At 52.9% G+C, this 14,824-nt stretch overlaps 1 protein-coding gene across 2 annotated transcripts in view; it reads right to left on the bottom strand.

The window, feature by feature from the left end:
* The window catches only part of KDM5C (lysine demethylase 5C), a 50,215-nt gene extending 38,400 nt beyond the window's left edge, over window positions 1-11,815 (bottom strand). For both annotated transcript variants that reach the window (XM_073590956.1, XM_073590957.1), the window contains exons 1-3: window positions 11,546-11,815; window positions 10,230-10,552; window positions 5,555-5,632 (exon numbers count right to left, since the gene is read on the bottom strand). In XM_073590956.1, the coding sequence (XP_073447057.1) occupies window positions 5,555-5,632; window positions 10,230-10,394 (243 nt within the window). In that variant the 5' untranslated portion in view covers window positions 10,395-10,552; window positions 11,546-11,815. The remainder of the gene's footprint in view (window positions 1-5,554; window positions 5,633-10,229; window positions 10,553-11,545) is intronic.
* Window positions 11,816-14,824: the final 3,009 nt, after the last annotated feature.

Below are 14,824 nucleotides of genomic sequence, written 5' to 3'. Positions count from 1 at the left end.
ATGTGCGAGGCTGCAAGTAAGTGATGAAAGGCTCTCAGTGCCAGGAAGATGGCCCGGATTTCCAGGATATTGATGGGCAAGGTCGCTTCCCTTGGTGACCACGTGCCTTGTGATGTAGGTGCACCGCCCCCCAGCCTGTCAGGCTTGCATCGGTGGTCAGGACCTTCCATTGACCTGAGAGAAAGGGTTTTCCTCGTGCAAGCGAGGTTGGCTTGAGCCACCAATGCAGGAACCTCCAGGCTGACGTCAACCGGAACTCCCTGTCGAGGGAGAAGGGATTCCTGTCCCAAGATCTGAGTATGGCTAGTTGAAGAGGCCTGAGGTGAAACTGGGCAAATGGCACTGCCTCTATTGCTGCTGCCATCCTGCCAAGGACTCATGGCAAACCGGAGAGATCGGGGAGGACTGCGGAGTAGTGTACGAACTCCCAGACGGATGGCCAGTGTCTTGTCCCTGGAGGTGTCGAATAACATTCCCAGGAAGGTTAGAGTCTGACTCGGGGTAGTCGACGATTTCTGTAGATTGACTAACCATCCCAGACGACTCAGTGGGTCTACTGTGATTGAGACACTGACCTCGCAGTCCTTGAAGGTGGAAGACTTGATGAGAAGGTCATCCAGGTACGGGACGACTAGAATGCCTCGAGTGCAGAACGTCCATGGTGGCTGCCATGACCTTGGTAAACGTTCTTGGAGCCGTGGAGAGTCCGAACGGAAGGGCGACAAACTGGTAGTGGTTTTGGTTGACCGCGAACCTGAGAAGCCTTTGATGGGCTTGAGCAATTGGTATGTGCAGATATGCGTCTTGTATGTCTATGGAGGCAAGGTATTCTCCCTGCTCCATGGATGCAATGATGGACCGGAGGGACTCCATGCGGAAATGACAGACCCGTACATATTTGTTGAGCAGTTTTAGGTCTAGTATGGGCCGAACGCTGCCTCCTTTCTTGGGAGCTACGAACAGATTGGAGTAGAACCCTCGGAATCTTTCGTTCGCGGGAACCGGCACCACGACTCCTGCCTGAAGGAGAGAGGAGACCGATTGGTGGAAGGCACGAGTCTTGTCTGATGGTGTTGGAGGGATAGAGGGGAAGAACAGGTTCGGTGGAGTGGAAGTGAACTCTTGTATCCAGAAGACACCATTTCCCTGACCCACCTGTCTTCTGTAATAGGCAGCCAGACTTGCTGAAAGAGTAAAAGTCGCCCGCCTACTGGTGGGGTGCCTTCCGGAGTTCGTGAGTCATGATGAAGCGAAGTTCTGAGGTTTTCCTCCCTTGGGTTTCGCTTGGCCTGCTTTCGACTGCCAAGTCCTGTCCGGTCTCTGCGCAGTCCGTGGGTTGCCCCTGCGTGGAGAGCGGTTACGGTTTTGCGCTGGGCACGAGACGGACCAGCCCAAAGAATTCTGAAAGGATCGGAATCGTGTCTGGTTTCTTCGTTTAAACGTTCGTTTCGGTTTTAGTTGAGGGAGAGAGGTACTCTTACCCCCAGTGGCATTGGCTATTATTGTGTCCAACTTTTCGCCGAAAAGCCTTCCAGTAAGGTACGGAAGAAGCGTGAGGGACTTCGAGGCCGCATCCACTTTCCATTCTCGCAGCCAGAGGATACGCCGAATCGTAATGGCGTTTGCCGCTATCCCCGCTAGACCTCTTGCTGAGTCTAGGGCTGCATGAAGCATGTAGTATGCTACCACTGCTATCTGGACCGCTTGGTCCGAGAGCCCGGCATTTGAAGCTTGAAGACCCTCCTGTAGTTTTTTGGCCCAAGCCAGGATGGCCTTGGCCGCCCAAACTGAAGCAAACGCAGGGGCCAAGGCTTCGAAAAATGGAACGAGCCAGGCGTTCTACTTGCCGGTCTGCTGCGTCCCTGAGGGTTGAGCTGTCTGGCAGAGAGAGTAAGGTCTGCGCTGCTAGTCTAGATACGGGGGGGTCCACTTCGGGTGTATCTGTCCACTGTTTGGTGTCTGTGAGAAGCGGTACTTCGCTTACAAATATTTGCGATTAGCAAATTTTTTCTCAGGCTGCGAAAACTGTTTAGTAAGTATCTCCTGAAACTCATGGTGATTAAGGAAGGCCTTAGGTGGTTTCTGAACACTTTCGAAACGAATCTTATGCTCTGGGGCTTCCGGGGCTGGCTCTGAAATTTCCAGCACCCGATGGATGGCAGAGATTATGTCCTCAACTAGCGCTGTATTGCTAGGGGGAGAAGGTACCACGGACCTCTCCGTTTCGTTGTCTGAGTCAGAGTCACAGATGCCTTCCGAATCCTGTGTATCGCTCAGGTGATCCCTGGTGGGCGACCTGGGGCGGGGGATCTCTGTGGTGACCTGCATTGTCTGTCTCTGACAGGGGACTGCCTAGGAGACCTGGAATGACAGTGTCTCTCCCTGGGGGACCTTGTGCTATAGGACGACTCAGGTGATCGTGACCTGTGGGTCCACTTAAGTCTGTGAGAGTCGGAAGCAGCACGTTCCTGAGACAAGCTGTCCGTTTTCTGGGTAACGTTCATAGCCGGGACCCGACCCTGCAGAGCTTGCAGCAATGTGGCGGTTAAGTTATCTATGGACTGTGTCAAAGACTGTGACATCTGAGTAGCCCATTCCGGCATGGTATCTGACACTGAAGCGTTGGTAGGGACTCCCCCTGGGGTTCTGACCCAGAGTTCTGGATGCAATCCCGGCAGTGCAGATACGTGCTGCCACTGGGGAGCGTGGCTTTGCAGGCTGTGCAGAATGCATAGAAACATTCCTGCCTGGTTCTCTTTCTTGAGCCCAGCATAGTGCACAGAGGCTGGCTATCAGGGATCCTACAGGGGTGGCTACGCAGAGGGAACCCACAGAGAGCCTTATAGGAAGTATGGATTCACAGCTGAGTAAAGAGAACCCAGCTGTGAGCTTACCCCACCAGTGTGCCCCTAGGTCCAGCGCCAACAGATCCCAGTTCTGTGCCCCCCGGAGACTGCTGTGGTTCTCCTCTGCTGGAGGAGTCAGTTATCAGGATGTCTGCAGCCAAAAAAAAATAGCCACCGGGACGCTGAGTAAGGAGGGGGCGGAGAGCTGAAAAGGGCGCGCTGGGCTATGTAGAAACGCGCCCTTTTCTGCCTCGATACGCCCCTTCTATGACACTATAGTGTCATTTTAGTCATCCGTGGGGGCGGGGAAAAGGCGGCGGCTAGGCCGAAGCCACGGTCTCAAGTAGAGGCCTGATACCCAGGAGGGCTCCAGAGCGGCGCGGTAGTCGGTCGAATTTGTACCAGACCCCCAACAGAATGGGCGACTGGCTAGCGGTGGGGGCAGCAGGGGTAGCGGTTCCTGTTGGGGGGGGGGGGGGTCCTTGGAGCACCATCGAGCCGCTGCAGAGACAGGGGCGCAGAAAGCCCAGTCTCTGCTGTGCCATGTCTGCCTGCACCCTCCCCCGGCCCCAGCAGGATCCCACAGCTGGTCTGGGGTCCCTGGATGCTGCAAAATGCTGCCTGTTCTCCGACCCTACCTGAGGCATCTCAACCTAATGCCCCCTGCGGTGGATTAGGGAGGGTGCGTCTGTCACCGTCAGGGGGTCTTCATGCTCGCCTCAACCCAGACCCCAAAGGGGTTGGGGGAAGGAGGGGGGGGTCTCAACTTCGGACCAGTTACGAGGGACTGGGGAAGGAGCGACATGGGGAATAGCCGTCTCCACTTCAACTGGGCACCCCTAAAAAGGGGGCAAAGGAGCCATGCCGGGAGTCTCGCTGGAGACACACTTTTATTCATCTGTATTCCGCACGAAAAAGTAAAAAAAAGGTGTGCCTCCTTGCGACACTAAGCAAAAACTGGAGAAGGCCGACGCCGTCCAGGGGTGCACACTGCAGAGGAGGAGCCATAGTTAATCTTTTTTCAGATTATGCATAGTGTCGCCTCCTAGTGGACAGCAGCATAACACCCATGGTTCTGTGTCCCCCAATGAGGCGACAGAGTAATGAACATGTCAGCTGATACATGCTGACATGTATGCATCAGATGCTGGCTTTGCGATCACAGTCATGCATGTTTTACTCTGAAACACTGCGGCATTTCAGATGAAGAAAAAAAAAAAAACCACTTAATCACTGCCGATGACTGAGCCGCACTAATGACTAGTCATACAGGCGGGTCCCCGGCGGCTTCTCACTGCCTGTACAAATAGTCAATAGCACAGCTTGGTCCTTGGTGGTGATTGAAACACTGCAGTTTTTAAGAGAAAAGCATACATGGCTGTGATCACACAGCCAGGCACGGATACATGCTGCCCATGGTTTATTATTTCCTCTCCGTGATATTGCGCAAATCACTTACCAGCCAGTTCCACTCCGAGTTTAAGGTCTTATCCCTGCATCCATCGCAGATGTTTCAGATCCCTCTAAGGAACCAAAGTTACCTGGTCCGTTACCTAGCACTTAAGCTATATTCTATATTGCAGGGCCTAACATACAGTACAATCAGGCTCTAAGACTCTAGATCCCTAATGGCCATGGTTGACCCTCACACTTGGAAGCCCTACAAGAATCAAGACTTCTACCCTTTGCCAGTGCTCCTCTCCTAAAGTTTAGTCCTTTCTGCAGTCCAATTTGAATCGACAACTTAAGACCGTTCTCCAGGAAATGGCTCACTACACCTGTCTTTAAAAAGGTATCTGGTGGAACCATGTGTTCACTATCCTGCACTGTCCTATCTTCTTGAACATCAACCGTGAGGTTTCCATCAGAGACTTTCTGGCAGTTGACCTTCTTGGGGACCATCAGGTCCACTCGGGGTAAGGTGTCTGAGCGCCTACAAATTCTACATCTTGGACTCGTTTAGAAAGTTTCAGCTTCCATGCCAACGACGACATAAGCTTGACACAAAATTATTTTGCCTGCCATTCCTGGGAGAGTTATCTGCATGGTTTCCCCATCCTCTTGGACTGCTTTAGGACATCCTATGGTCCTGTGTCCCCTAATTTAGAAAAAAAAAAAAAACTGACTCCCCCCCCCACACACACACACTTACTGTAAAATACCACCCTCGTTGAATATACTGGAGGTGGGGGGGGGGGTTGTCAGATTCTCTTCAGTCATTATACTGGAAGGTCAGAGGTGGAGTATGACTATCTCCAAAGGCAAAAGATTTTATGGTAAGAAACCAAAATCCAAATAAATGGCCGCATTACATTGATATTTTGCAATGGTCAGCCTAAATCACAGAAAACCAATTGAGGGGTCCTTGTGGAGATCGCCGACTAATTAACAGATCAGTCTAATCAGTCCTAACAGGAGCACAGTTTATCGACTCGGCCGAACAGAGATAGTGGCATTACTTGAAACTTGTGGCCCGGAATGCAAAAACTTCAAAAAGATCTTTGATAGTATTGATCTTCTCATATACGCCAATAGGACCTTTAGGATTCCCCTAGGCACCAGCTCATGAACCCACTATACTTACATCTCTGCGTACAGTTGGTGTGTTTGGAGCTGGGAGAAGCGGCAGAAAAAGTGTTCAGCCCGAGTGCGATCCAAGATGAATTGCCAGCTTTACGCAAAAAGCTCATTAAAATGCTCTAACTCACCTCCAATTCATTCAGTCTCTGAATACGTGGGGTGAAACGAAAGTTGTCAACTTCAACAGCAAACGGTGGCTGCCAGTCCTGAAGAAGAAAAAAAAAAACAAAAACCACACATTAGTTTCAAGAATTGAAAAAGCGATGGTGGCGTTACTGTAATCAGCACCCGAGGGGCTGCTCTGAATCCTAGTGGTGAGATACCCTACTGTAGCGGACTTTCCACTTAAATGGGATCTGCAGTTTGCTGTAACTACACATTACTGGTCCCAGTAGGAAACATCAAAACAATAGTGGGACTTGTCCGATTACACAGACACCCCCAACCATGTAAAGGGTGTGGTTGGGTTTAATATGAAGGTTAAAAGCTCTTATAATATCAGTAGTTTTGGAGATGCACTGATGTCTATGGGGTTTAACAGAGCAAACATATAGGAAACTCAGTGATGACGGCTCGGATATACACAGGCCAAATGCTGAACAGACCCTGCAACCAAAGCAGGATTAAAGGCAGCGTTGCTTATGCCCTGTGGCATTTGAGACCCTTTCCTTCTCAGGCCACCCACTGATGACAGATAATGGTAGCATGACCATGAAACAATATTGGGGCACCCTAGTACAGGCACAGAGATGTAGGATGTACTTGTGTAATCAACGGCCTACAGAAACCCCTCTAAAATCCAAAAAGCAGTAATATTTACAACAGAAGGATCGGGGCTTTCATAATTAAGCAGTGATACACTACAGATGCAGAACTAGACAATCCGGATAGAGGTCTATATTTCTGCACCCACTTCACAATTTTTAATATGCAGTATTCTTCCCTTAAAAGCCATGAATACAGAAGAACTGTGTTACATGACAGTATATGATAATTTGTTGTATTTTCTCTTTGGTGACCTTTAAATCCCTCCGTTAAAGGGGAATTCCAGTAAAAGTCATCCTGACCATCTACCCACTGTATGTAAACCACATTGGGTAAGTCCAGGACTCAGTTTCCCTTGTTACTTGAGGAATTATGGAGGCCTAATATCTCCGCCAGCACAAAGCTCACTAGACGGTGCCCAAACGAGTTTGTGTAATTGCCTAGCAACAGGCAAAGGTGACCCAGATCCGGCATAGTCACCTTCTTCCATACTGCAGAGGTAGCACTTTTTTTTTTTTTTTTTAAACACTTAAGGCCCCGTCTCACTAAGCAATCTCGGTAGCGAGATCGCTGCTGAGTCACAACTTTTGTGACGTAACAGCGATCTCACCAGCGAGATTGCTGTGTGTGACAGCGATCAGCGAGCGGCCCCCCTGCCGGTATCGCTGCAAGAAATCTCTGGACATTTCTTTGGTCGCTGGTCTCCCGCTGGCCAGCACGCATCGCTGTGTGTGACAGCGGGAGACCAGCGATCAGGTGTAAAAAATAAAAATAAAAAATATAGTTATTCTCACCTTCCGACGTCCCGTTCAGCCATCCCGCCTCTCTCCACGCTCCGGTCCCAGTGATCCTTTGCACGAATGACCGCGAGACTTTGTTATCCCGCGAGACCGTGACATCTCGCGGTCATTCATGCAAAGGATCACTGGGACCGGAGCGTGGAGAGAGGCCGGAAGACTGCGCGGGACATCGGATGGTGAGAATAACTATATTTTTTATTTTGATTCTATGTTTTACAGGATGGCCAGCGATGCCGGGCGCTCGGCATCGCTGTGCTGATCGCTGGTGAAGCTGTATGTGTGACAGCTCACCAGCGAACACATAGCGACTTACTAGCGATCCTGACACCTTGATATCGGTGTCGGGATCGCTGGTAAGTCGCTTAGTGAGACGGGGCCTTTAGAGCTGAGCAATTCAATGAGAAGCAAAGCTGCAAGGTTTCGCCTTCCCCTCCACACCCTGCACAACCCCCCATGGACACAGCAGTCTGCAGGGCAATTATATGCAGTGAAAATTCCCAGCAGCCCGACAATGTAACCATGGGGTGGGGCACAGACATATCCCCCCCCTTTGTCCCTTTCCCAAACAGTGTTTCGTGCTCACATGCGGTACATACCAGCACCACAAAACCTCATGTAAATAGATGGAGTTCTCTCGTCATTCTGGTTTGTTTTGGTTTTCAAACACTGAAGAAGCCACAAGTCTCAGTACAGGGTTGGGGGTGACAATATAGGAGGGGGGTGTTTGTCCAGACCAGGCAAACTATAGGATTAGGACCTTATGCAATATACCCACTGTTAGGATTCAGCTCTGCTTGGGAAATTTTTTTTTTTGCCCAGGAAAACCCCTTTCAAGTCAATGTGTACAGACCGTATTTAAAAGGTGATCCCCTAAAACATTGGTAAAAGTTTGACAAAAACCCTTAAGAAACGCAGCGTTCAGGAACATCATCTCTGCGGATCTGGCAGGGGGGTAGATTCAACAGAGGATAGGGGTGCAATGCTTATTTCTTATCTTTACAGTATTTAGCCAGCCAACTTTTCTGGAAAAATAAGAATTCATCTTACTTTAGACCAGAAAATCCAGCAGGCCAGAAAAAATGTTCACATGTTGGTAAAACAGTAATCCCCCTTTAATGCAATGTTGACCCCGGTATTAGAAGATATCAGGTTTATGATGATGGTCCGGTCGGATGGACACTGGTTCGCACTGGTGTAGAGAATATTGCACACTCGCTGCCTATCATACTACAGCCAAAATTGCCAGACATGATCATTCATTTTTAATTCATGCATCCCCCACATCTCCCCTACATTTTACATGGTCCATAAAAACACAATCAGGCCCGGCGTGGAGCATTTCATTTGTGTCCATGTAAGGTAAAACTAACTCTGGGCTTCATACTTCCTAATAAGTAGCAAACAAACCATGGTCCTCAAATTTGTGGGTGGGTTAAAATCATTAAAAGTGTATAAAATATTTTTTTGTGTGTGCCCTTTTACCTATAGCAAATACAAATTGCAAAACTCTTCCTGTGTCGCAGGGGGCCACATGAGTTAAGCCTGGCAGGGTCGGTGCTAACTGCAGCAAAGCAGACCTTCATATTTCACTGCTTACGTGAGAAAGGAAGATCCAGATAATGGAGAGTAATGGCGTCTGCCTGACGACGAGGTGTGACTCCTACATACAGTTGTGCCCGACTATGGTGGAGCAATAGACAACTTACACATATCCTTTTAATCATTAAAAGGGCATCGCCCCCAGCTTTTGGCCACATTTTATAATTAAGGGCAACTAGTTTTACAACTTGTGTTTTCAGACCAGCTGCACAATAGATAAGACTTGGCTTCTGTCCCCAGGCCTGGATGAAGGCCATGGTGTGGCCATGTTGCCAGGGGGCAGCCCCCTCCTGCTGCTCGGCTGACAAAGCCTCTCACTTAGAAGCCATGTTATACAATATGAGGTGGTGTATAGTTGTTACAAGAGGGGGGAGGGGGATTGAGCCTTACTCCTTTCCTGGAGCTATCTGGTATTCTAGGGTCAAAAGACAACAGAAAAGGGGTCTATGGAGTCAGCAGCCTGCTCCAACATCTATACATACAGCAAGCAAGAAGGAGCCATCAGAGATATCATTATGGGACACCGGCATTTACACTAATAGAGGAAGCAATGAGCTGTAAATGTTAAGCCCCCCCCCCCCCCCCCCCCCCCCATCTCCCACTCAAGGAAGACTGAAAAGTCCTAGCTCCTTCTATGAAGCCACTGCATCTTATTTTTGGGAAAGCAGAGTTACACAAATACGACAGCCATCACAACTTCCAAAATATATACATTTTGCAGTAATATATGCCTCCCACAGCTTCGGATCTGCTTTTGGATCCTTTGAGAAAGCTGGATAACAAAAGATGGCCGCCATTATTGCTTCCACTAATATTGTAACTTTGCTTTCCCCAGGTACTGAACAGCAGAATTGTCTGAGTGGGTAGTGATGTGACGGGGGGGGGGGGGGGCAAATATCACTGCATTATCTTAGACATTCCGAGCAGTAGTGGGGGCAGTATTGGATGCCACTGAGGTGTTAATTATTGCCTTTTACTTACACATCACTAACATTCTGTGGTGCTATTCAAAGCTTCTACACCTGAAGAGGGTACTGATTGTTTAAAAAAAAATAAAAATTCTCGTGCTTGCAATATGGATTTTGGGAGTGGAGACGTGACAAAGTAGGGGTGCAGTTCATTGCCTGAATTCCCAGTGTGTGTGTCATCAGCACTGAGGTCAAAAATAAGGACAGGGTCAAGACCCATTCCTCATAATGTACCAATTAAGCTCCATGTGCGAAACTGCCGCCACACGTATGTTGTGGGGTGGGCAGATAAGTGCCTGAATATGCCATCTGATGCAGATGATCTGTCTGGGGTGACACTGGATAATATTGTCTGGAGATCGGACTTTTTGGAGTTTCTCCCTAATCCTGTTTCACGGTCACAAATTGATGTCCAGACTGGCCCCGTATCTCCTGAACCGAACTCAACCGCCTCATAAGCAAATGTGACTGATGAGTTGGGGGTCTGAAGACCCGGGGCCAGTATGGATAGTGTGCGCCATGCTGTAAGTGTTGGACGTGTGACCCGGCTGAATACTGTTGTGATACAACTGAAGAAGATTATAAGAAATAAGAATGAGGAAAATAAAATGGAGTCCTTTATAATGGAAAATATCTTTTGACAGTTCTGGCTGCTCTTAGTATATACTCACCATGGGAGGGCGGATTTTGCATATTCCAGACTTCTCGGCAATAGGCCTGATTCGGGCAATATAACCCAAAGGGTTGGCAAACTCTTCCCAAGTTGGCTCAAACACAGGGCACTCGGGAGGTGGTATGAAATCTTCAGACTCCATGTCTGAGTGCCTCAAAGACATAGATCCAAGGAGGGAAACGGGTGTAGGTCGGTGTGTGATCACTGCATTATCCTTCACCAGATACCGGGATGTGTGAGTCAGGCCCAGCGACTGTAAAATGATCTGGCTTATATATGGCACCCCTCCGAGGCAAAGACGGCAATAGTTTCCTGAGATGCCTATGTGATAAACAGCAAAAAAAAAAAAAAAAAAAGTGAGAACAAAGACCACACAAGCTTCCCTTTCTACCACTATTGATATACCCTGCCCTATTCCTTAGGCTGGTTACACACATATACAGACCTCGATGTCCGGATCGACCAATGGGATGGGGGGGGGGTGAGACCCGAACTCAAGAGCTGCTTTTAAGCCTACGAGACTTGAGTCCAGGTTAGGAGTCTTGTGGCCCAGTCGGAACATTAAGATCTGTACTACGATGTATACTAGATGAAGCCATAAAAATGAGTGGCAGGAATTTCATAGGATAATGAAAAGCTAAAATAAAAATGAATTGTATTTATAGAGTAAATGTGGAACAAAAACAACCTGCACATTGTGGTCATTATTTAAGGGGAAAAAAAAATAAATAATTTTCCAAGTATGTAATGTTTTTTATGTCTTCATTTTGAAAAATTTAACAAAAAAATTTTTTAAGTTACCAAGATTGTCCCCTATAAATATCAATGGTTATGCGACAGGAGGCGTTACGGAGGATATATATAACATCACACACGAATGTAAGTTAGGACGGCCGCAGACTTCACACCGTACTCGCCGTTGGGACAAGTCACCATACTACCGCTTCCACGGGAGTGTGTGGACATTTGGCCACACCAGAACAGTAATTCTTCAAAAATGTGGCCCCAATAGCAGTAAAAATGGGTCCGATGAAGACCTCACAACATAGTGGGCCACCGATCCTGAAGAAAGTCCAATATTAACCATCGAGTTGGTCAAATTTTAGGGTCAGCGCCATGGATGCACGGGTATCCGCCATGACAGCGCGATTACCTACGGTTACATCAGTTGGGGACAAACCACTCCCTACTGGCACACACAAGTTTCCTGCTCCCCCATAACCCCTCCTGTCACACAAGTAACACACATCTCTACCAGGGTGACAGAGAGGAGACACAGGCGGCAACAAAGATGGCTCCCCATCCCCCTCACACCTCGTCCTGTCTCCACTGTCACAGCCAGGCCGCTTACAAGGACGCCAGAGAGCAGCTCTCCACCTTGTTATTGTTGTTTTCTCCCCTCAGAGTCGATTCTCCCCCTCAGTCTCCGCAGCAGCCATCTTGAAATCGTATCACCGTGGTGTCCTTCCGCGCCCCCACTGGTGACCCCACCCTTTACCTGCCCGTATTCGCCAAGAATAAAGAGCTAGTTATCACGGCAGATAAGACCACGAATAACGTGACGCTTGTTAAGACCCTCCAATAAAACAGAAAAGAAGAGAAAGAGCGCATGTGACACACACGTCAATAAGTTCCTCACCCCCACCTCCTCTGCGGAAGGATATACATAAACACACCGCAACAAGGCCGGGAAGGGAACCGGACTTGATATTCCCGTCGAGTCGCACGTTTAAAGGTCCCAGCTACGCATGCGTCGCCACACAGGAAGCGGGTTAGGAGGGGGGGAAATACCTGGTGGATGACGTCACTGGCACCCGGAAGCGTGAGAATGCACGTTGGAAAACAATAATTAAAGGGCCAGAAGCACGAGTTGGCGCAGGGCACCGCTGCCCCACACACTGCACAGGGCACCGCCTCCCCCACACACTGCACCGCATCCCCCACACACTGCACAGGGCACCGCCTCCCCCACACACTGCACCGCATCCCCCACACACTGCACAGGGCACCGCCTCCCCCACACACTGCACAGGGCACCGCCTCCCCCCACACACTGCACAGGGCACCGCCTCCCCCACACACTGCACAGGGCACCTCTGCCCCACTCACTGCACAGGGCACCGCCTTCCCCACACACTGCACAGGGCACCGCCTCCCCCACACAGTGCACCGCTGCCCCACACACTGCACAGGGCACCGCCTCCCCCACACACTACACAGGGCACCGCCTCCCCCACACACTGCACCGCATCCCCCACACACTGCACAGGGCACCGCCTCCCCCACACACTGCACAGGGCACCGCCTCCCCCACACACTGCACCGCATCCCCCACACACTGCACAGGGCACCGCCTCCCCCACACACTGCACCGCATCCCCCACACACTGCACAGGGCACCGCCTCCCCCACACACTGCACAGGGCACCGCCTCCCCCACACACTGCACAGGGCACCTCTGCCCCACTCACTGCACAGGGCACCGCCTTCCCCACACACTGCACAGGGCACCGCCTCCCCCACACAGTGCACCGCTGCCCCACACACTGCACAGGGCACCGCCTCCCCCACACACTACACAGGGCACCGCTGCCCCCACACACTGCACAGGGCACCGCCTCCCCCACACAGGGCACCGCTGCCCCCACACACTGCACAGGGCACCGCCTCCCCCACACACTGCACAGGGCACCGCCTCCCCCACACAGTGCACCGCTGCCCCCACACACTGCACAGGGCACCGCCTCCCCCACACACTGCACAGGGCACCGCCTCCCCCACACACTGCACAGGGCACCTCTGCCCCACTCACTGCACAGGGCACCGCCTCCCCCACACACTGCACAGGGCACCGCCTCCCCCACACACTGCACAGGGCACCGCCTCCCCCACACACTGCACCGCCTCCCCCACACACTGCACAGGGCACCGCCTCCCCCACAGACTGCACAGGGCACCGCCTCCCCCACATACTGCACAGGGCACCTCTGCCCCACTCACTGCACAGGGCACCGCCTTCCCCACACACTGCACAGGGCACCGCCTCCCCCACACAGTGCACCGCTGCCCCACACACTGCACAGGGCACCGCCTCCCCCACACACTACACAGGGCACCGCTGCCCCCACACACTGCAGAGGGCACCGCCTCCCCACACACTGCACAGGGCACCGCCTCCCCCACACACTGCACAGGGCACCGCCTCCCCCACACAGTGCACCGCTGCCCCCACACACTGCACAGGGCACCGCCTCCCCCACACACTGCACAGGGCACCGCCTCCCCCACACACTGCACAGGGCACCGCTGCCCCACACACTGCACAGGGCACCGCCGCCCCCACACACTACACAGGGCACCGCCTCCCCCACACGGCACCGCCTCCCCCACACACTGCACAGGGCACCGCCTCCCCCACACACTGCACAGGGCACCGCCTCCCCCACACACTGCACAGGGCACCGCCTCCCCTACACAGTGCACCGCTGCCCCACACACTGCACAGGGCACCGCCTCCCCCACACACTGCACAGGGCACCGCCTCCCCCACACAGTGCACCGCTGCCCCCACACACTGCACAGGGCACCGCCTCCCCCACACACTGCACAGGGCACCGCCTCCCCCACACACTGCACAGGGCACCGCTGCCCCACACACTGCACAGGGCACCGCCGCCCCCACACACTACACAGGGCACCGCCTCCCCCACACGGCACCGCCTCCCCCACACACTGCACAGGGCACCGCCTCCCCCACACACTGCACAGGGCACCGCCTCCCCCACACACTGCACAGGGCACCGCTGCCCCACTCACTGCACAGGGCACCGCCTCCCCCACACACTGCACAGGGCACCACCTCCCCCACACACTGCACAGGGCACCGCTGCCCCCACACACTGCACAGGGCACCACCTCCCCCACACACTGCACAGGGCACCACCTCCCCCACACACTGCACAGGGCACCGCCTCCCCCACACACTGCACAGGGCACCGCCTCCCCCACACACTGCACAGGGCACCGCCTCCCCCACACACTGCACAGGGCACCGCCTCCCCCACTCACTGCACAGGGCACCGCCTCCCCCACACACTGCACAGGGCACCGCCGCCCCCACACACTGCACAGGGCACCGCCTCCCCCACACACTGCACAGGGCACCGCCTCCCCCACACACTGCACAGGGCACCGCTGCCCCACTCACTGCAAAGGGCACCGCCTCCCCCACACACTGCACAGGGCACCGCCTCCCCCACACACTGCACAGGGCACCGCTGCCCCACTCACTGCACAGGGCACCGCCTCCCCCACACACTGCACAGGGCACCGCCGCCCCCACACACTGCACAGGGCACCGCCTCCCCCACACACTGCACAGGGCACCGCCTCCCCCACACACTGCACAGGGCACCGCCTCCCCCACACACTGCACAGGGCACCGCCGCCCCCACACACTGCACAGGGCACCGCCGCCCCCACACACTGCACAGGGCACCACCTCCCCCACACAGTGCACCGCTGCCCCACACACTGCACAGGGCACCGCCGCCCCCACACACTGCACAGGGCACCGCCTCCCCCACACAGTGC

The sequence above is a fragment of the Dendrobates tinctorius genome, unplaced genomic scaffold (genome assembly GCF_039654945.1).
Source record: "Dendrobates tinctorius isolate UK_male_01 unplaced genomic scaffold, ASM3965494v1 ptg000120l, whole genome shotgun sequence".
NCBI classification, from domain to species: Eukaryota; Metazoa; Chordata; class Amphibia; order Anura; family Dendrobatidae; genus Dendrobates; species Dendrobates tinctorius.
This window is presented reverse-complemented; position numbering and strand designations above follow the sequence as displayed.